The 22,652-nt window shown below is 40.9% G+C and overlaps 1 protein-coding gene across 1 annotated transcript in view; it reads right to left on the bottom strand.

The window, feature by feature from the left end:
- Window positions 1-21,774, bottom strand: part of mmp17a (matrix metallopeptidase 17a) — a 79,022-nt gene extending 57,248 nt beyond the window's left edge. The window contains exon 1 of the mRNA XM_053648386.1: window positions 21,393-21,774. Within this exon, the coding sequence (XP_053504361.1) occupies window positions 21,393-21,533 (141 nt within the window). The 5' untranslated portion in view covers window positions 21,534-21,774. The remainder of the gene's footprint in view (window positions 1-21,392) is intronic.
- Between the last annotated feature and the right edge of the window lie 878 nt (window positions 21,775-22,652).

Consider the following 22,652-nt stretch of genomic DNA (forward strand, 5'->3'; position numbering starts at 1 on the left):
TGATTGGTATAAGTGCTAGCATGTACTTCTAAGACAGACAATTGCGAATTTAAGTAGGGTGCTACAAAACAAGTAAGCGCAAACAATTTCACTGCTCAAGGAGAAACTTAATTGTACGGCTCACTGAAGTGTTGCAGTGAATCGGCTACGGAAAAAGGTACACGGAAGTGTAAAAATTATAGCGCTGGTCTACTTCCAAAACTTGCAAGGAGATTTTTAAAACAGACAACACATTTGAGCTTGGTGAGATTCACAACGCACAGGCAGTTTTTTCTAACCTGACGGTGCATTTGCGTTCATCTTACGCGATGAGGACATGACGCGACTCGGCATATTTCTTATTTGGTTTATTATTCTGGTGCAAACTATGATTTGTGGAAACTAACGACGTCGTCCTCGACTAAAACACACGCACAGGTTAATTTACATGGTGGGAAAAGTGCGGACCCGAGTACGGGGCGCGTTCTCATTCACGGGAATCGTAGCTCGGTTCCAGTGCGACCGAGCTCGCACCAAACTCCGACAGGTAGTCTCGGGTTCGTTACCACGGTGCGCTTCCCGGTCCGCACGACAGCTTTCCCATTACCAATTTTTCTGTTTCTGGTCTGTTTCGGACTAACCTGCCAGTGTGAGTTCAATCTTTGGTGTCTGCACTGAATCTACATTGGGTTTCTCATTAACATGACATCGAACATCTCTAGAAAATGGTGAGTGAGAAAAGAAGGTCTTGATCTTTTGTTTTTAGGAGCCAACAGTGAAACCTGACAGTTATCCTTTAAGAGTAAGCTTACTGATTTTAACGCCATTATAACAGTGCCAACAAAGTCCTCCTGTGATGTTAATGCAACACCCAGATGCTAACTTTTCAGAGGAATACCAAAAAATACAGCAAAGATTATGTTAATTTATATTGACATGATATCCAGCGACGCTTCCTCGGATTATATTACATGTAATAGACCTATAATACGACCAGGCGTGCTAACCTTTATGCGTATTTTCTATGTCGGGGCTCTACAGATGAACATCGGATTACGCTAGTCGAGTTCTCACTCAAAAATATCCTATTTTCCTCCGAAAAGAAACGGGAGATAAGCGATAGACATTCATTTGGAAGGATTTTTAGCAGTTGTTTTAAACTCACCAATATTAATGGTGATGTTAATTAGAATTTTTTTTTTTTTTTTTTTTTAAATGATCTCCTGCACGGGCCAACAATCAGACATGTTCAAACAGCAGCGAATTAACAGAGAAAATGTTAATCATGTGGACGTTAGTCAAACAATTTCAAAAAGAACTATATAGAAAATGTTCTATTATGTTTTTTGTTTCACCTAAAAAGTGTGCCACTGCCAGCAAGCAGTTCCTGACTGCACAGATGGGAATATTATTATGCTCTCCCGTACTGTTCTTAAACAGGAAATTATGAAAATGCTTGTTTTTTTCCCCCCCTGGACATTAAATAAATAAATAAATAAATAAATAAATAAAAAATAAAAAAAGTAAAACATATCGCACAAGCCTAGTAGCAACCAGCAAATTAACACCAGACTCACTATTCGCATCACACATATTTCACACAGCCTGGACGTTCAGCTCTACAGCGGAGAAGAGCACCGAGAGCAGATACTGAGCAGGATTCATCTTCAGACTGACATTTGAGTGACACAGAGCTCTTGCCTGCAGGCGTGAAGAAAATAACAGCTGGTTTTACAAGATCATATGCAGTTAGCTTATTTAGCACTACCTTAAGGGAGAACAAGATGAGCAGCGAATCAAACACCTAATCTCAGAGTAACACTGACAGCCTGACATGAGACACGGTCCTCCCTGAAGGGGCTACACACACACCACATGGCCGGATGATTTATGGGTGTGTGTGTGTGTGTGTTGGAGCACGTGAGCAATCAATGAAGCATGTGTAGTCACCCTGTTTCTGTGAAATCTGTCTTACCATTCAGACCACATGTAGTGCACAGCTGAGCCGTGTGGGACTCGTTTCCTGGTGTATTTTGTCCTCAAATGGCAAATTGGCCTCTTTTATGCGTTCTCATGCATTTTTGATCTGTATCAGAGGCAGAGTGGAGAAATGGCTATTTGATATCGGTTTTAGAGTGTAAGGCAAGCTTTTTCACTCTTTTGCGCCTTATCCATTTCTCATAACTTCTCTCTCTCTCTCTCACTGACGTGCACACACTCATACACACACACACACACACACACACACACACACACACACACACACACGAAGAATTGAAAAAAGTTGGACCAGCAAAGTTCTACTTTTTAATCCCCCTGTGCTGGATGCTCGTGAAGGTCTTGTGAGCGTAAATGCATCTAACTGAAGAGTAAGGCCTGCCGAGGCAACACAAAGCCTGCAAACGACTACCTAAGCTTCCACTGAGACGCTGCCAACAGCGGAAAGCAATTCTCATGCTGAGAATGAAGCTCGCAAATACACATTTGGACTGCAGGCAGAAGGAGGAGAGCGGGACGGCAGAAAGCGCCAGAGACAAAATCATAGTTCATCAAAACCATTAGGAAACCAGCGGCTAATGGGCATCGCACTCCATTAAACGTGAGTGCTGACCCATGATGGACATGTGCAATGAGCTTCATTAAATCCATCAGGGGATCGATGTAGCGGATCCTTTAAACAGGCTCTTCTTGAGCGTGGGCCCGGGTTAATCTTCTGCCAGTTATAGGTGAGGAATGCTGTTTCAGGATGTTGTGTCAGAAGAGGTTTAAATACCAGTAAAGAGCTGAGAAAACCTCAGAGAAGATCAATAGGTTTCTATTCACAAGATCTTATGCAAAACGCCTGCTGTTGTATAATAGAAACAGGAATTATTATTAGACCTTGGCAGATACAGGAAGACGTTTTTAACAGAATTGTTTTTAACAAATACGTCCGCGTAAATTTTGTGACATGTCACAGGATTCTCAGGACAAATCCCGATCCTAAGCTCAGAGTACCGTCTACGTGGAGTTTCTCGTGTTTTTCCCTTCCCGAGCGGGTTTCATTTGTGTTCTCTGCTTTCCTCCTGCCTTCCAAGAGAAAGTAGGTGAACTGACTATGTTAAATTGCTTCTAGGTGTGACTAAGTGTGTGTGCATGGACTTGCATTTATCCAGGGTTTATACCTTCCTCACGCCCAGTGTTCCTGACCAGACCCTGACCAGGATAAAGCGGTTACTGAAGATGAATGAGCAAGAAACACAAGAAAAACAGATCTGTAGAGTTGGATTGCAGAGGAGAATAAATACAAGATATTTACGGAACAAATCTATAACAAATCTATATAATAAATGTCATGAATTCCACATTTCAGCATTCAGCACATTTCCCAGCACAATGTTTTGTTTACCAAAGACTGCATCATGCCTCATCTATATGCAGGTTACAGTAATTAAGCAATAATTACTGATAATGGCCATTTTCGCATGCGTAAGTATTTCTGAACGCTGATCTACTGTCCTGAAACTGCAGCCTTTGTTTTACTTTAATTGACACACGACCATTATTTTTCAAACATCAAACTGTGGTACCAATGATATGTCATTTGCCAATAAACGTCAAGCTGAAGACATCACAAATGAGACTCCTGGTCATGTTAACACTGGGATTGAGTCTTCTAATAAATGAGCCCAAGGCTACTCTAAATTAGCCGCCTTACTCTAAATAAAGAAGCTATGTTCTCAGAGGTCAAATATTCCAGCCAAATTTCGTTTCGTCTAAAGTGTAAAGCTCCAATTACGAACTAAACAATTATTGCGTGTAGTTCCTGCTAAAATGAATAATTGTCTTTAAAGGGGTGATATAATGCTTTTTAAAAGTTCATTATTTTTGTTTAATGGGTGTAATAGAATATGTTAACATGCTTTAATGTTCAAAAAAACAAATTCTTTTTCTCATATTGCAGTACCTCTATTCTCAGGCTGCCTGAAACATATCTGGAGGGAACGTCGGACGGCGTGGCGTGGCGCGGCGACGTAATGACGTGTGCCGTAAATCGATCTGTGTTCTATAGCATGTAAAACAGGAACATGAAAGGAATATTCTAAAAGCGACTCATGTAAACACCTTAATCAGAATACTGTCTTATTCAGAATAAGGTCGATATTTCGATTACTGCTGTCCATGTAAACATAGTCACTGAGGTTTGTAACTTTGCAGATCTTATATACGCACAAACTCCCAAAAAAGGAGACTATTATAAAGCATAATATGACACCTTTAAGTGAAATGTTTGGATATAGTACATTACTGTGCTATCACTTCGTCACGCCATTAGGCCACAACTGGAAACTATCCAATTGTCAATATTAAACTGTACATTAAACGCAAAAATACCCGTGGATCTAAATAATCAAAAATATTAATAGTTATCCATCATTTTGTATGAATGCATCATTGTTTTTACTTGTTCCTGCTCTACAGGTTACAACCTAATAGTTCGAATATAATTTTAATACATTGTTCATAATCTTCTTATAATCATCGGACAGTCTGAATAATCCTTATAAAGCGTTCAAACAACAGGCTAGGTGTTGTGTTATCCATTTGTATCCGATGTTTAGAACACGTCACTGTTATAAAGATCTGTGTCGTTTTTTTTACCTTCGCCCTATAATTCTACGCTGTCTGTGCAATTCTGTACAAGTCTGTGCCTGGTTTGAAAATGTCCACTGGACAAGCTAGTTCTGTTTAGCATCCAGGAATTTTAGAAAATAACTACATAAAAACATCATTTAACATGCGCACAAATATCAACATAGGAATTTAGATAGAGTTACTCTCCCTGTTGGCTCACTCAAGCTGGGTGTGTTAACAGCGACTGGCTTACTACAGCCTGTAACACAACCCAGTCGAGAATCCCCACATTACCGTCCATTCTGTATGCTTTCTCAAGCAAAGAAATTGGGTCCTTCAACTGTAGTACAAAAAGAGTAAAATCAATTGAAATGCAAGTGCATGAAGGAGACATTCTGAATAGTCACTTTTGTGTTGTTCTGCATTGATTTCATTTCTATTATAGTCTCTCGACGTTGCAATCTCGTACCCTCCCATGCTTAATCACCGAGAGATTGCGAACAACATCCGGCTCATTCTGCTCAACAGAGCTTGCCGAGCTCGACTTCAGCTCTGGCATATGGTGCGTCGAAATAGTCCTGTGTTCAAATATTTAGCTGCAATAAAGAGGCAAAACTCGCAGTGTGTGTGTGTGTGTGTGAGTGAGTGTGTGTGTCTTTGGAGTTTCTACCCACGAGATTCTTAGCACGAACGCTAAACAAGAGGCAGCACAACTTTCAAGATATACAAACCCCTGAGGTCAAGAGCAATTTTCCAGATGTTGTTTTACAATGGTTAAATTTAACTGCCAGTGTGTGCCAAAAACCTCAGCGATCATTTGATCTTGGGCCTTATTGGCACCAGATTTCAAAGGGCAAAGAGCCAGAGCCCTCAAATAAAGAAAGTGAGTAAGTCTAGAAAAGTGCCCCTGCAGTGATATTTATTACATATGCCACACAGTACATGCAGAGAGAATGAGATACACAGCAGTCTCATACCACCCTCTGTCCAAATCTGGTCTTTAAAAAAAAAACCCTCCAGAATAGTGCTATATCGTGAAAACATAGGAAACTATAAACTAAGCGTGACTGTGTGGGCGATTCATTTTCTGTAGGGGTGCCATTTGTTTCCCACTGATATTACATTTACAAATTATGTATGTAATGGAAAAGGGAAAAGACATTTTAAATATAGGAAAAATGTCCTACACAACAAGCTATGCCCATAAATAACTTCAAACATTAATAAAATATCTCTCTCTCTCTCTATCTATCTATATATATATATATATACATAAATCATGATTACATTTCACCTTGAAATACAGCTATCAAAATACATCAAAAAAGCCTAATGTGTGAAACATCCATGAGTCATCAGTTATAGATTATGAGAAATATATACATATATAAATAAAGTAAATCATCAGAATGCACTTAATGCTTGCATTTCATTAGCATGTACATAAGTTAACCGTAATTCTATGTTAAAAAACACAGTCTGTGTTACTTTTGACCCTGTTATGCATTTAGGCACATTTAAAATGCAGCCAGTGTCAGCAAAAAAAAAAAAAAAAAAATTGCCTGAGATTATTAAATGCATGTTCCCATGGATTCAATGTTGAAAAAGTTTTAATGGCAACCCCGGTTGTGGAATCACGCATATTACCAATGTGCAATGGGCAATGTTGTGAAGGCTCAGCTATAATGTACTCCACTTTAGATCTAAACTTTAGGGAAATGTGTTTATTTCATTACAAACAACATGGCAAAATGTACTTTAATTATATGGATTCTAGATCCATGATTTCTTCTTGTGCTACTGTTAGTAAAGTACTGGGGTGCTGTAAAAAAAAAAAAAAAAAAAAAATCAAAACAATCTCTCTTTTTTTTTCTCGCATTTTATTCCAGAACAGTTAACTAAAAAACTTTATAACACTAAAAAACCACTACAACTGTAAACAGTTTTGTTTTGCCTGAAAGTGCATCAAGACAACACATCCCTCTAACATGACTACTCGACTAGAAATAGCACAGCGCTAAAATGGGCTAGTTGTAAACGGTTATAAGAATCCAGCTGACCTTCCCCTTGATGACCTCGTCTAGGCAATCACACTCATTCAATTCATTTATATACGTTCCACACAATCCAGAAATGCAAAGTAATTTCTTATGGTCGTTGTAAGAAAGAGCAGATTCTTTACCAGCTAATAAACTTTGGAGTCACTTGTGCTTCCAACCAACTGCAAATAAACAACGCTACTTCACCACAATCTAGCTATTTACTGTCTAAGCAACTTTATTTAAAACGTACAGCTAGCAACTCACGACTGGAAATCATTCGCTAATTCACTAGTATCAACTTTGTCACTTGTAATGATGCTAATTCCCAAAACTGCAATTGATTTGATATTCTTGTATGGAAATATTTGTATGCATACATCCTGTATATATGTACGTGTGTGTGTACAACCTCAGATTTCCATATCCTGCATGTTACCAGCTAGCCAGCTGTCCTGTCCATTGTCATGGAGATAATTTGCCCCAACAGAGCTGAAGAATGCTGGCAACTGGCCTTGAATCCCATAATGCATTACTGGTTATGGATAAGTGTTAAAAGGCTGCTCTCAAGTTCCTCAATGACAATCTGAACAGCACTTCAAGAACAAGGAGGCCACATGTGACCTGATTCATTGATACCCAAGGAAGAATGCTTACCCAAGCATTAATTCCTGACTTAAAACGAGGAATGCTTCAATAAAAAACAAAAACAAAACAAAAAAAACCCTTGCTGCCGCATGGTATTCTCAAAGGGAACTCCTACTGCTGAGCACGGGTTTTAGCTTTGCCTTCATTATTGTATGTCTTCGTGTCGGGAAATCTGTCTCACCAGAAACTACCTTGCTCGAAAATCTGACCAGCTACCAGCTGCCAAAACACAGGCCGAGCTGGACAATCTGGGTAGTGCTACACAAACAGTTATTTTTAAAATAAAATAACACAACATTAAGGCAATTTGAAAACTGTCCCAAAATTTTGTCGATAATAAGGAAGATGGAAAATATGACCATCTGCAGATGATGGCTGGCCAGCACGACCAGCTTGATGTATGTTTTGACAGCTGGTAGCTAGTCAGACCAAACTGTATTGTTAGCAAACAACATGGGTTAGTTGCAGACCTGCCAACCCTAAGAGGGATAATCCGGAATAACCCCCCTACCCCTTGTCCTTTTACAAATCCCTTATCTAAGGTCTGTCATAGAAACTGAAATGTTTCCTCATTTACACTATCAACAAACTATCACTATCAACAAACAAATAGCAGAACGTGCTGTTTCTGGCGGCTTAGTGGTTAACACATTCGCCTCACACCGCCAGGGTCGGGGGTTCGATTCCCGTGGCTCCGTGTGTGCGGAGTTTGCATGTTCTCCCCGTGCTGCGGGGGTTTCCTCCGGGTACTCCGGTTTCCTCCCCCAGTCCAAAGACATGCATTTGCATTTCACTGATTGGCATTTCCAAAGCGTCCGTAGAGTATGAATGGGTGTGTGAATGTGTATGTGATTCTATCCTGTGATGGATTGGCACCCTGTCCAGGGTGTACCCCGCCTTGTGCCTGATGCTCCCTGGGATAGGCTCCAGGTTCCCCGTGACCCTGAAAAGGATTAAGCGGTATAGAAGATGGATGGATGGATGGATTATTTATTTCACATTATGGAGCTTAAAACATTTTCCATTTACTGTAACTTGACTGAATGAAGGTGATGCGCTGGCTGAAAGGTTTATCAACAATCCCTCCAGGATTCTGTGATCTTGCGATGGCAGAAATGAACGCAAACCCAAGCAAACGCCGCGGTATTCGGAGGAGCTTGCGATTCTTCAAAATTCCAGCAGATTTTCCGCAGATTTGGGCCAAGACGCGTCATATGACGTCATCACAATGCGCATTCAGCCAAAGCCCTCTTCCATTCATGTGCGTCGAGCTACAAAAAAACTCAGGCGTTTTTGGCCACGACGATCACAAACAAAAGATCCCATACAGACTGGTGTACTAATGTGAGATATGGGGAAGGGAACGGGGCTTCCAGGGAGTATCAGTTAATCAGAGAGTTCAAAACACCTAAAGCAACTATCAGTCATTTCATATTCATATGCGGATCTGGCTCATCTGCCATTTTTCTTGGGGGGGGAAAAAGGCGGCTCTTTTTTTTGTGTGTGCATATTTCTGACTGATAACTTGCATCAGAATGTGGAGCTCCTACACAAAATGCACAACAGGTCTGCATTTGCCTTGAAAAAAAAAACAAAAAACAAAACAACATGTTAAGAAGTACCACAATATATAGGTAGTACTACCCTATAGGTTGGATTAGAGAACGTATACATTAGGGAAATAACTCTTTGACAGCTAATAACTAGTTTAACAGCTTTCAATTCTCAACCCAACCAAAATTCTCCTAAAAGATCAAGAGCTTCAGCTAAATCTCCCACTTTGCTACCCATCCTATTCATCGACTCAATTCCTCCTCCATCCTTCACGCTCGCCTCTCCACTTAGGCTAAATTAGATTTCCATTTTCTATCAGCAGCACTGCTACGTGTCATATAATCACAATAACCACTACAAAGAGGGCATCTCAGTCCCACTTGTGTTTGGTGCAGTCCAGGATGCCCGCACTGCAAATGACTGCTAATTAGCCACTGATTCGCTTTTCTCTTGAGGCCAGGCCGACGGTGCACGTGACATCAGTGGTGAGGAATGAAAGGCCAGTCTTGCCTCAGGGCATGTTAACACATCTTAAACCCTAACGCTGATTAACTGACACATCTAAATAAGAGATGAGAAGCCATGAGAACAATCATAACACTTTAGTGAACGACTCTGGGAAATAACAGCAGCTCGAGCAATGCTTTTCCAAGACAAGGAACGTGGTGAGGTTGCTGCTATAGTCACCTTTGCTTGGGAAATTAGGTTTATAGTCACACAGGGGGAAAGTACTGAGACAGCTAGAGGACTTGAAAGTGCTAGAGACTGCACAGCGAATGCTTACATTTCATAGCACGTCCAGTTACCTTGCCTAGATAACCTGCACAAAAGGACTTAAGAAGGGCTAAAGTAAAACCAGTGAAACTGTTTCTTCGACTACCAATATGAGGGACGGTACCGAGCAGCCATGATACAGTAGATATCTATATTAGACTCACACATAACCGTCCTTCTCCACATACCTGAACACCATCTGAACTCTACACGAATACAGTCTGCAAAAAAACGGAGAGTACTTTTGATCATGTCTCCTTATTAATGTCCAGTTAATGTCGAGCATACTGCTCATTATTAGTGGTCTCTTTAATGAGCAGTATGCCAGAGGCTTGTTTTCCCCTTAACTTTGTAACGTTCTCAGTGCTGCAGATTTCCTTTCCAAGATCGGCGTTGACGAATGCGCAAGACGATGATAAATGATATAGCGGCGAGCTCATGAAACGGTATGAAATTAGTATAATGTGTCAACTATCTGTTCATAACTCAGCGCACATTTTTAATTTTCAGAAAAGCCTTAAGAAAGTTTACTCGTTTCGTAAACTAATGTATTCACATTATTGCATATTGGCGCTTACTGAAACAGAACCATTTAATTCCCAGAGTGATGCAGAGTCTCATTAATATATTATAGTGTGAGGAAGCATATTAAGCCTGGAAAATGGAGAAGGCAGCTGGTCATGGGTACGTTGATAATAACACAGCAACGGCAGCGTGTTTCTCTTCTCTATTATTTTAATATTACTCAGAGAATTGGGATTAAGCCCGGTAGACAGTGTCACACACCATAGCGAGCTAGTCGAACAGTTCGGCTTTCCATAGGGGCAACATGAGAAGATTTGTAGCTCCGCCACAGCCACTATTTTGGTGGCCGAATAACAAGATGTATGAGCTCATAACTCTTAACTTGTCTCCAAAAAGACGGTTGGAGCATTAGAATTCGCAATTCAAAAAGCTGTTCCACTTGAATAGGCTTTTTGTTTCTTGCAAAGTATGTTATCTTCACGCTGCACAACAAAACACTTCAGGAAGTACTGTTATATCAAAAAAAAAAAAAAAAAAAAACAAGTTTGGGATGGGAATATTAACTCAGCTTTGAATCTTTTTTTTTTTTTTTTTTATATAATAGCACTTCCTGTCATGTTTTCCATCCATCTATTTTCCAGACCGCTTCTCCTATACAGGGTTACAGAGAGTCTGGAGCCTATCCCAGGGAACTCGGAGCACAAGGCAGGGGACGCCCTAGATGGGATGCCAACCCATAATAGAGCACAATCGCACACCCATTCACATACTATGGACAATCTGAAGATGCCAATCAGGCTACGGAGCATGTTTTTGGACTGGAGTACCCGGAGGAAACCCCTAAAGCACCGGAAGAACATGCCAACTCTGAGCACCCTGGCATGATTTATTCCTTAAATATCTTCCCCGAGTACGGTATGAAAGTCACGGACCACCATGGTTATGATTAGAACAGATTTTGGTTCTCGAACGTGCCAAACAAGACGTTTCTCTGGCATCTCGGACCCTGTTTTTATTCGGTTGTTTGATGCGTCTCGTATCTAGATCGTATTTCTTAAGATTTTTAACAACGCACACGACACGCATCTCCGGTTTGCCTGACTGTAATCCACTTGAAGAATCACATCATTACATGACATCATAACAGCTCCTTAACAATTTACAGTCGTCTCAGTTGGTTTGTTTGTGTTGTTGTTCCCTTTTGAAATTTTCTTAAGCTTTCAGCATGTGTGTACCAATGTAATGTATTAGGATGTTATCTGGTTGTCAAATGTGCCTTGGAGAGCCATTTACATTTGAAACCCATTTACACTTGTATTATAAGCTTGTTTTTTTGTATAGTCTTGAAACTCAAAGTGCATAATACAACCAGATACAGAAGGATCATTTCGACCAGATACAAGTGCATCCGTCCTCCCAAGCCACATCAACCGAACAAAATCCCTCATTATGTCACGACGCATGTGGACCACGCTGAACCTGGCACCTTTAAAGTAATGTATAAAACGGCACAAATTGATATGGCTACCATCTTTTTTTTGCATAAAACTGGACGTAAAGAACATCAGAGAACGTTATGGAAAATCCACCCACACAAGTAAATGCATGCTTGTGCATATAATCTTTAAACAGAAACCATGTTGTCTGATGCATTCTGTGGATAATCCTGATATAATCCTGGCACTCAAGGCGCATGAAGCAACCACATTGCTGTTTCACAACACTGGTTATAACACAGATTCTACACATCATCTGCATCGCATCTCACACAACGCTATCTGAACGACCCTTAGACACACGCAGACCTCTCCGTTTCTCCTTCTCTCGCGCACGCAGCAAAATACGACCATCGTCTCCTCAATAAACCTAATGCCTTACACAAACCACATATTTCTAGTTAAGAAATCTGAATGCAGTCTCACGGTCTTAACAACACCCAGTTCATCAAATTTATTGACCCCCATCCTGCTGCTTGCTCTTACTGCAGGTGCTGTCTCTGTCTTTTTCTCTTCCTCTCTTTCTAACACACACACACATAGGGTACATAATCATAATCAGATCAATGAACTTAATAAAGCAAACATTTCAAGTTAATAAAGAAGAGTGCAGTCTTACAACCTTGCTTTAAAAACACCCACTTCATCAATGCACGGGTCATTTCAGAGAGACCCAGCCATGCCAATAACCACCCATCACATAAAGGCCAAACTACTGAAATAATAATGAGCAAAAAGCAGTAGTGACTGATGATGCAGTAGCCGAATTAATGATCAACCATTACAATCCCATTGATTTGTGACATTAGGTGGAAGGCCTCGATTCAGATAAGTGCCGTTTCTGAAAGCCTGTATACTCAGCCGAGGTGCAAAATCGGGATGCATGCAGGCGTATGGAAATAGTTAAACAGGCTAGTATGCCCCCCATATCATTCAAAAATAATAAGACATTAATATGCTAACGGTTTTAACATCCATATTGGATTACTTGATTTTTCTTATGGTTGGACTGATGGGCATAAGAAAAATACACAGAGCGGTAAGTACTGTAGAAGTCGGACTATAGCTGAATTCTTTCAATTGCTCCAGACTATAGATTCATACGGTCCAGAGTGCGTGGGGCAGACGAAAGACGTAGTACGGCAAATAATCAAGGTCAGATGATCGGGCAAACAGGTAATACTGGGATTAGGCAGAATCGTAGTCAACAAACAGTGCTAATATCTAAACGAGGTTAGCGGATACGAAACTACGGCTTGGTATACGACAGAGACGAGGCTGCTGAGCGTTTACTTCGCGAGACGCTGAAGTTAACGAGGCCTTTTATAACCTTTGGTACAGCACAGGTGTTCGTACTCAATACTCCGGCGAACTCGAGCGCGGGCATGGCTGGGGAGTGTAGTCCTCGTCCGCCATGTTTGTGGGTGGCACTGTATGCCCAGAACTGCAGCCGCGCGTTCGCCGTGGCGTAACATTTGTTCTCCATTTTGGCTGATGTTTTTCCTCCAGCATCACGAACACCTATATAACGCGTCATCAGCCGTCACTGAGAAGACGCATGTGAAATACAATCGCAGGTATAAAGAACGTGAACAAAGTGGATTATTTACTTCACGCCAAAGTAGAAAAACTAAGCACACGCTGTCAAAAAGACGACAGAACCGTAAATATAGCGATCTTTTTTTTTTTTTTTTTAAATGGAGGAATTGGTTACAACGTTGTGTGAACCGAGTAGAGCATTACATAAAAAATGATCAATCAAAATGCAGGAGTGTGTAATAGTTTGCTCACGTCGTTCTTATTATGCCATCGATGAGGCCTCATGACATAATGCATTGCTCGACCCAAATACTATCATTGTCGAGTCTTTCCAAGATATTCCATTTCAACCCTTCCATCTAATATCACAACCTGCCATCACTGAGAGCATGGTGCCAAATATGAATTGTAGATAAGAGGTGAGAGGATCATCTTTTTTTTCTAAGCTGTGAACATAACATCTCTATCTCTAAAGTGAACAAGTTTCCTTCGCTCTTATCACAAGGTCATGCTTAAAACTGGCACCACTCTCACTACCGACTGAGCGTTTCCAATGATACACCCTCCCTCCCTTCCGGGAACTGTATCGCTAGAACCCTATAATATTTATACTGCGCCTGTAAGGCTGCTTGTTGTGAAGTGTTACACTGAATGTGAAACATTGCCGGCAAGGTTGTAGATGAAAAGGACAACATGTAAGAATTCATCCTCTGAACGACTGCGTGTCAAGGTGACTTCCCCCAGATAAACGCTTTTTATTGGATCTGTTTGAACCAAGAGCTGAGAGGCGTGTCATGCTAATCAAGGGCACAGTAGAAGATAATTGCCTTTAAAAAAAAAAAAAAAGAAAAGAAAGAAAGGAAACGGTCTCTCATTAAAAAACAAACAAACAAACAACTAAAAAGAAAAAGCAAAAAACAACGTTTCACATTGTACAAGGTGACTTTACCAAACGTCTGATACATGTTCCTATTACCAATGTAATTACAATTACAATATCTGAAGGAAAAAGAAAAACAAAAACAAGTGAATAGTTTTGTATTACATGGAATCTAGCATGACTTTGAAATGACCCTATGCCTGTGAGAAGTTAAATTAGTCCTAAGAACAGATTTCCCCATTATGCTGGTTCATTTCAATGTAGTTGGTGTGCATCCATGCACTTTTAATCAAAGCTAATGCCATGACTGAATGATTGAAGCTTATAATCACGCTTAAGAACATAGCCTTGGCTCAATCTATTGCTCTCCCACTGTCAGCGCGACCACAGAGAGAAACAGCCACAGCAATTTAGCATTATGCAAACGGCTGGAAGTTAATTCTTTGGTACACATTAAGAGCCAGAATGGATTCCTTGGCACAACTTGCTTGCAGGCTAAGCGTTTTCTTTTGTCTCTGTCATCTTGTTAGGAACTGACAAATGCAAATGAGAGCCTAAACTTCAGGAGCAGTCAGTGCTTCAGCGTGTACGGCGGCGGTTGCGAAACGCAATATGGTGCCTTTTTAAGAATCATTTGGCCTGAGACCAGGCATTTAAAATAAGAACGGCAGTTATCATGAGACACGCTATCTCCTCGGAACATTTCTGCAACTGCTCAAACAATTCTGCAAGCAATTTGAAAGCAGAGCGTTGTCGCTTCTTTGGGTTTACTTCATGCCATTTTATGGCTGCCTCATAGGTTATTTTGAGCTACAATCCAGCCCAACCCCAAAACCACAGTAATTACAAGCTCTGTATGGATGTTTGGACAGGAGTGGCATGGTGCCTTGGATCTCAAACTGAAGGAAGATGAAGGGCTGAGACAAGGCAGAGTTGCACACGGACAAGATCTGGGGTTTTTCTTCGGCAAATGGAAAGTGGAAAAGCTTTGGTTTGAACCTTCCTCAAGCGGCTGAGTCTGAACCAGCCACATTGCGTGCAGCTTCAGTATGGGAAAGATGTTATGCTTTCCTTAGGCCACACAAATTGATCCATTACTGCTGGAAGTTATCTGATGCTCTGCCATTTCTTCCATTCCTATATTTAACTTATTAATAGTCTCTTCTTGCTAAAGTTGCCGGTTCTTGGGTGCATTTAGTGACACAAGGTACCAGACTCTCTAGTAAAACCTAGACTAGATTCATGCCGAACGTATTAAACAAACCAAACGTGCTATGTATGAAGGATGGTGAGCAGCATTTTTGAGTGAAATATATATGATGCAAAAAGAGCCAGAGGTGGAATGTAATAGAAGTACCATATATTCTAGATATTTTGGCTGAAATACACAAAGAAATATGAAATGCTGGGTACAGTAAATAAAAATACTTATTATTTATTACTTAGCACTGGAGCCAATGCTCATTGATGTGGGCAGCGGTGGCTCAATGGATGAAAGCTCTGGGTTACTCATCAGAAGGTCAGGAGTTCTAGCACTGCCAAGCTACCACTTTTGGGCCCTTAACCCTCAATTGCTCAGTTGTATAAATGAGATAAATGTAAGTCGCTCTGGATTTTGTCGTCTGCCAAATGCCGTAAATGTAATGTAGTGATTTCTATGCATATTCTATTTTTCTATGGACAGGAATCCCATCCATACCACCTTGTGCCGAGGTTTCTAGGGACAGACTCTAGATCCATAGTGGCTACAAATAAAAAAAAAACTAAACTGAACTGCAAATATGCTTATCCTGAGAACCTGGGCTACTGATTTGACCAGCCCGGTCTTAGTAACCGAGCGTTATCTCTACGAGTTCTGTTGCCATGTTATGCAAAACATCTGAGGTGTGACTGGCAACAGGCTTCAAGACAACTTGCATCATTTCTTGAATGCAAGGATCTATCCAATGGATTGGCATCCCATTCAGGGTGTGGGATCGGTTCCTGGGATCGGTTCTGGATCCACCGCGATCCTCACCAAGATGAAGCAGTTACTGAAGATAAACGACAATATATATGCACATTTTGTGGCATTTGTGGCCAATGAATGAAAGACTTTCACAAATAAGTTTCCGTTTCTCATTTGTTTGCTTTGTGTACATCTATACAGTGTGAAACCGTATCAGACCGACCAGAAAATAAACCCAAACTATCAATTTGACTCTGATTCAGAGGTTGCCATTCTTAGCCGTGTCTAATAGGTGAGACAGCATCCTATTAGTGGAACCTGTTGATGCTCATGCTCAGGTTCCACATACCGTGACTCTGAAATAGCCTTTTCGTAACACTATGAAAAGTTTGTATCCATCTCACAGCTTTGTGCTATTCTGCCACACACAGCATCATGAATCAGGCCTACTTCTGCTCCATAAGGGTTAGAAAAGCGTGGGAAGTAGGTAGAATGATGTGCTCATTACCCACCTTCTCTCCATCCTCCAGGAGTTGTGGTTCTGCTCTGTTCTGTTTACTGCACATCTCTCTAAATCTGTGTAAATTATTCTCTCCCGCTCTACTGTACGGCCACGTCCCTGCAGAGATTGTTCCTGAAATAATGTACTCGACCTCGATCTGAACACCCAAGATGTTTGCCTGTGCGCAAGAGGTCACAGAAATCCAGAACCAGTGACTCCAAAGACAAAGTAGGACAAGCTTCGATGTTTGCAATTCACCCAGAGGAAGAAGAAAACGAGAATTATGAACCCCATCAGGCCATGTCGTTATATCGTTTTTCCTTTTGTTGGCGATCCAGAAGTGAGGTCATACTTCTTTTGATACACCTAATAGGACAAAAAACCCTCTTCTTTTGACCAGCTCTGATGGGGTGTATCTCTCTGGTGCATTATCCCGAAGAGACAAGTCTATCCTGGGCTGAAAAGAAGGCTTATTGATTTCATGTTTGTTACTTGTTGAAATGGCATAGCCCCTTTTGCCTCTCTTCTGCGTTCTTCCCACCTTCCATTCGTCCTCTTTTCCTTTCTCTTTGATTACTTTCCTCAGCACTAACGCTAAGTCTTACCCACTTCCTGTTAGCCATCAATCATCGCTCCCTTTCCTCGTTCTACAACCGCTCAGAGTAATTAGAAGTGAAAGCCTGTGAAAGGCAAGTGAAAAGCATTCGCATGAACAGGATGTGAGAGTCGGACATCAAAAAAAAAAAAAAAACACAGGCATGTTTGAGCCTCTGGCACGAAGATGACAATAGACCAGTAGGCTAATATTCACAGCATGCTGCAATATATGTGTAGTGTGTGTATCTGGCAGATAGAGTGTGAAATGCTACAACCTCTTTGAGAGGATAAGGTTTGCTCTGCACTGCCCTGCTGCTGATGAGACCAGATGGTGCTCTTATTAAAGAAATTACAGTAAAGCTTGATTCACAAAGTGTCACAAGACGCATGGGATCATTATTTCACACCGATAGTCCAAAAGATCATGGAGGCTGTGCAATTGTTCATAATGTGATGCATTATTCAGCTGATACTTACTTTCAGTGACTTTTTGGTCTTGTCGCGACAATTTCGACTGACCTGTTCTATTAATTATGGAGCACGCTGCCATAAAATTTTAATTAAAATTCTGTTGTCCAACGGGAAACATTTGACTACATTTAAACCACGAAGCACATTGTAATGGTCAAAATATGACCTAGATTGCAGGAGCATAATAAATGTACAATGGCTTCCCAAACTCCAGCATCCTCCTTACTTATATAAATAAGTAAATAAGGCGGATTTTCCATTTTCTTCCTTGGCCAAAAGTTTGTGGGCATCTGACTATCCGACTCGTGTACTTTTTGTACATCCCATTCCAGATTTAGTCCCCCTTTGTTGTCATAATAACTTCCACTCTTCTGGGAAGGCTTTCCACTAGATTTTGAAACAGGTCTGTAGGGATTTCAGGCCATTCAGCCACAAGAGCATTAGAGTGAGGCCAGGCACTGATGCCAGGCGAGAAGGCAATTCATCCCAAAGGTGTGCATTAATACAGACTAATGGTAACAAACCAATATATTATTAACATTTGGTTCTAAGTTCCTAGTGAAACCTATCGTGTTTGCGCCATTGATAAAACTCTATTAAGCTGGGGTTTCTGCTCCTTGCATTGTACATAAAAGATATTCGGGTTTGTTTAGTGCCTTCATTTAATTTGTTTAACCACAGAGTGACTTACTTATAGCAGGTGAGTTATATCTATTAGAGTACACACTAATACCTAGTATCTACCTTGAAAAGATCTTCTACCGTCAACCAGATCGCATCTCGGTAAGTGGTGTGATGTGGGACGAGAAGCTTGTGCTATTACAGTATCAAGGTGCATCACACCACCATGACACGTATTAAGTTTAAATATACGTACACGTTTTTTTTCTCATTTTCTGGTTGTTCAACTGACTTGTCGGCTGGTCAACTACGTATAAAACAAAAACAAACAGCATGGAAATGAAATCTGCTTGTTCCAGGCACCCGGGCTACGGATTTAATCCACCCATTTTAGTCATCAATTATTATCTCTGCATGTTCTGTGGAATGACTGGCTTGTGCCCTTTGATCAATGCAAGAGCTGTGTCATGTCAGTCAACGGCACATGCATCCATGGCACTAAAAAACTGGCTTCTTTTTTTTTTTTTCAGCCATGGCTCCAGACCCAAATGTAGGTTGGCGGGTGTAGGTTTGATGTGGTTTTGACTTTACAAAGGAATATAGTATCTTAGTATGTGTTTTATCCTTTCATTGGCGCAGTGGATCCAGAGACTACCCCAGGAACACTGGGTGTGAGGTACACCCTGGATGAGTCCCCAGTCCATCACAGGACATCATGCACAAACACGTGCATTCACACCTAGGCGTAATTTAAAGTATTGACATGTTTTTGGGAGGTAGGAGGGAGGCAACCAGAGAGAGCACCTGGAGGAAACCCACGTGAACACAAGGAGGACGTGTGAAAACTCCACACAGATAGTTAAAGAAGCTCAAAACCACTGTGAGGTGAGTGCATTGCTAATGCTTTTAAAATGTCATGTTTTTGTAAGCAACAGGTTTAAAACGAAAATCATTACAGTGTGGATTTTCCATCTGGCCGGTTGTTGACAAAACTAAATCTGCCCTTTCGTTAGTAATTTAATAACAGCTAGTATAAACTGGTTCAAACAGTCGAACTGATATCAGAACAATGTAAACCCAAGTACTTCTTACATGGTGAACATGATGCTGCTGCACACCGTAAAGATAACACGTGTTTTTTTTCCTCAAATTTGATCATACAATTGAACTGAATTGGTAGAAAATAAGTTCTATGAAGAAACACAAAGCACCTATTTGTCCTGCTTGCTTTTGAAAAACCCACAAGATGGAGATAATCTGGTTCCATTATTCACTGCTTATCCTACCCACCTGCAACCAGGTGATCATCTTCAAAAGCCCAATCAGTGCACCATGTGCTCCCATTCCCCCTATTTAACACCAATCAATGTGGACCACAGATACAACACCATCTGTCCCTCAATTAATAGCTTCTTGCCCTTATGATCCCTGCCAAGCACCAGGTGCCACCATGCCAAATCCCCTTAATGGCCTTAATCAAAGTGTCAAAAGTCCTGCTGCCTCAAGGACTCCTCAGGAAAGCAAGCTGATCCTGTGGGTGCAGAGTGAGAAGAGTGTGATCTTTGAGAGAGAGAGTGGTAACTGAGACGATGAAAACTGGTAGCGTCTGTGGTTAGAATCACAATTGCTGCATTGCAGCCACAAATCCAAAGTTGTACTCTTCTAAAAGTACCTTAGGGCTCTAAAGAGGTCAGACTATTTGTGATGGCGCTCATTAGTCCAGGTGTTCTACACTGTCCTATAGATATAGGTACCATGGCCCCCAATCAATCATTTACAGCAGCCTACTTTATCCTTGGAGATCGTACAAGTAAACTAAATCATCTAAGATTTCATATTTAATTGAGTCTTGATGATATGAAGAGAGAACGACCGTATCTTGCTGAATACACACTTTGAGCAACTTACAAATGGAAATGCGCTTTAGACGAAAAAGATAACGTTACGCATATATTAAAAACTCGAACATGGTCTATTAAGGCATGAATTGAAAAGATTTTCCTGCTTTGATATAAAATGAATAATGCTTACTGCACTGGAGATCATGTGATGTGGAGTCTTTTTAAACAATGAACTAAACTAATTAAGGAAGCAGTTTCTCTGTGTTTGCTGAGAGACTAAATTAAACAGCTGGACTACGTTATGTATCAAGCATTAAAATGCAAGAAAAAAAAATGGTTTAAATTAGATTTAGTGCTTTACAAATGCTTCAGTTTTTTTTTTTTCTTCCATCTCTGGGATTTTCATTCAATTGCCTTTTTCTACCTGGCTGAAAGTTGTAATCAGACACTTAGTCAAGCTTTTTTCCACCTATCTCGCTCTGAAAACCCCAAGATGTAGGAATTGAGTTTGTATTGAGACCTGTGGAGAGTTTACACATGGAAAACACCAAATTGAGCTTGGTGAGATATTAAACCCCATTGACAGCCTTGGTGACTCCTCGAAAAAAAAAAAAATCTTGGTCGGGATCTTGCAAAGCACAAAATAATATAGTGATATTGGTATTGTAAAGTCTAATTGTGATCGATTACACACGATATATCGTGCAAGACTTATGTCCGGAGATACATGAAAGTTGCACGTGCTCAGATAAATAGAAAGAAAATTGCTGTGATCCGATTTGTGAATTGAGTGTTGTCTAAACCAGCAGAACAGAAACAACCTTTGTGGCAAGGTATTACAGGCTTTAATATACAATATTTGAGCTCATATAGTAGGCTATGAAATGTAAAAATAAAAAATTAATATTAAATCATGTCCAGTGAACATGCATTTTGGAAGCTAGGTGAATGTGGCTGTGTTTGCAAACTAGCCTGGTCTTTGGGGAATCGCAAGAAATTAGTGGAACAGAATAAATTATTGAATTAGACACTGAGCCGTTTAAGGGAAAAAACCGGGTTGCCAGATTGGCTTAATTTGACTATAAACCAGTCACAAAGTACAACTTCGACATAATTATATATAAAAAAAACAGTTTTTTGTTCTTGTTTGTCGCAATCAAAAACAACCCACTTGTTCAGCACAATTTAAATCCAATGTCCAATGTGTGGAGAGAGAACAAAAAAAAAAGCATAATCTGGCAACCTTTCCAACAGGTTTTTCCACAAGCCGTCTTTCTCTCTCTGCAGCCTGCTTGAGAAACCAATTAGTCAATTAAAAATAAATAAATAAATAAATAAATAAATAAATAAATAAAAGCTCTTACCACCCCCATATCCATCTGTTCGGTTGTGAGGGATGGAGCAGCGCGAGCCTGCGACGCCAGCCAGAGGAGAGGCACGAGGAGCATCGCGGGATGATGCACAATCCAAACACTCCACTTGGAAAATGAACTGAGAGAATACATATCCACCCAGACCAGTTCACATACACATCCAGAGCCCTGGCATGCAGACTACACACACACACACACATACACACACACACACACACACACACCGGGTTAAATGTGCATTACGAGCTGATTGGACTGAACTACCTCACTGTGGCGCGCGAACACGTGAAGCACATATCACGCAGAGCTGAGGAGAGAGAGAACACAAAACAATTCATATCCGACAGAGAGGGGGAAATGTTTTTTTCTGTATATGTCCTGGGTATTCAGGAGTGCATTGGAAGTCTCCCCGGATAAGCATGAGGGACTCTCAGTGGTATTCTTCTCTGTAAGCTACTTTTCCGGATAGTAAATGCGAGCGGGCGGCAATGAAGAAGCAGCAGCAGGCAGCTGCGCTCGAGCTCTTTCTCCTGCGCGCGGTAAAGAGTGAGTGGCGCGCGCTGAGAGTGATCAGACACCGCGCGTGTGCGTGCGTGCGTGCGTGTGTGTGTGTGTGTGCGCGCACGCGCGCGTGTGCGTGTATATGTGGGCATGGTTTATTATCTTGGTACATTTGACAGTTCTGATCTCGTGGGGACATTTAGCTGGTCCCCACTAGGAATACTGCTGTGTGACGACCCCCAGCCCTCCAACTACACACACACACACACACACACACACACACACACACACACACACACACCTTACCTCTTAATTTTATTTATTTATTTATTTAAGATATCGTTTATTACTTTGTGTAAAAAAAAAAAAGAGCAGTTTCCCCCCAAATGTCCTCACAAGGTCACTCACACTGTCCCTACAAAAAACTGGGCCCCACATACAAACACTTTGTCTTATTATCTTATGTAAATGTTGGCGAGGAATGTCCTCATTAGGATAGAAATATTTGACAGTTTTCACCTTGTGTGGACATTGAAAAAAAAACAAACAAACAACTTTTTGTAAACCATGAACATTTTTTATAATTTTAATAATTATGTCATTGGGAGGTCCTCACAAGGTTAGTAAGACAAAGTGTGTGTGTGTGTGTGTGTGTGTGTGTGTGTGTGTGTGTGTGTGTGTGTATGTGAGAGAGAGAGAGAGAGAGAGAGAGGTGTCACAATGAGGAGGCACCCATTTCTCGTAAGGCAA

The sequence above is a fragment of the Ictalurus furcatus genome, chromosome 18, assembly GCF_023375685.1.
Source record: "Ictalurus furcatus strain D&B chromosome 18, Billie_1.0, whole genome shotgun sequence".
In the NCBI taxonomy this organism is placed as follows: Eukaryota; Metazoa; Chordata; class Actinopteri; order Siluriformes; family Ictaluridae; genus Ictalurus; species Ictalurus furcatus.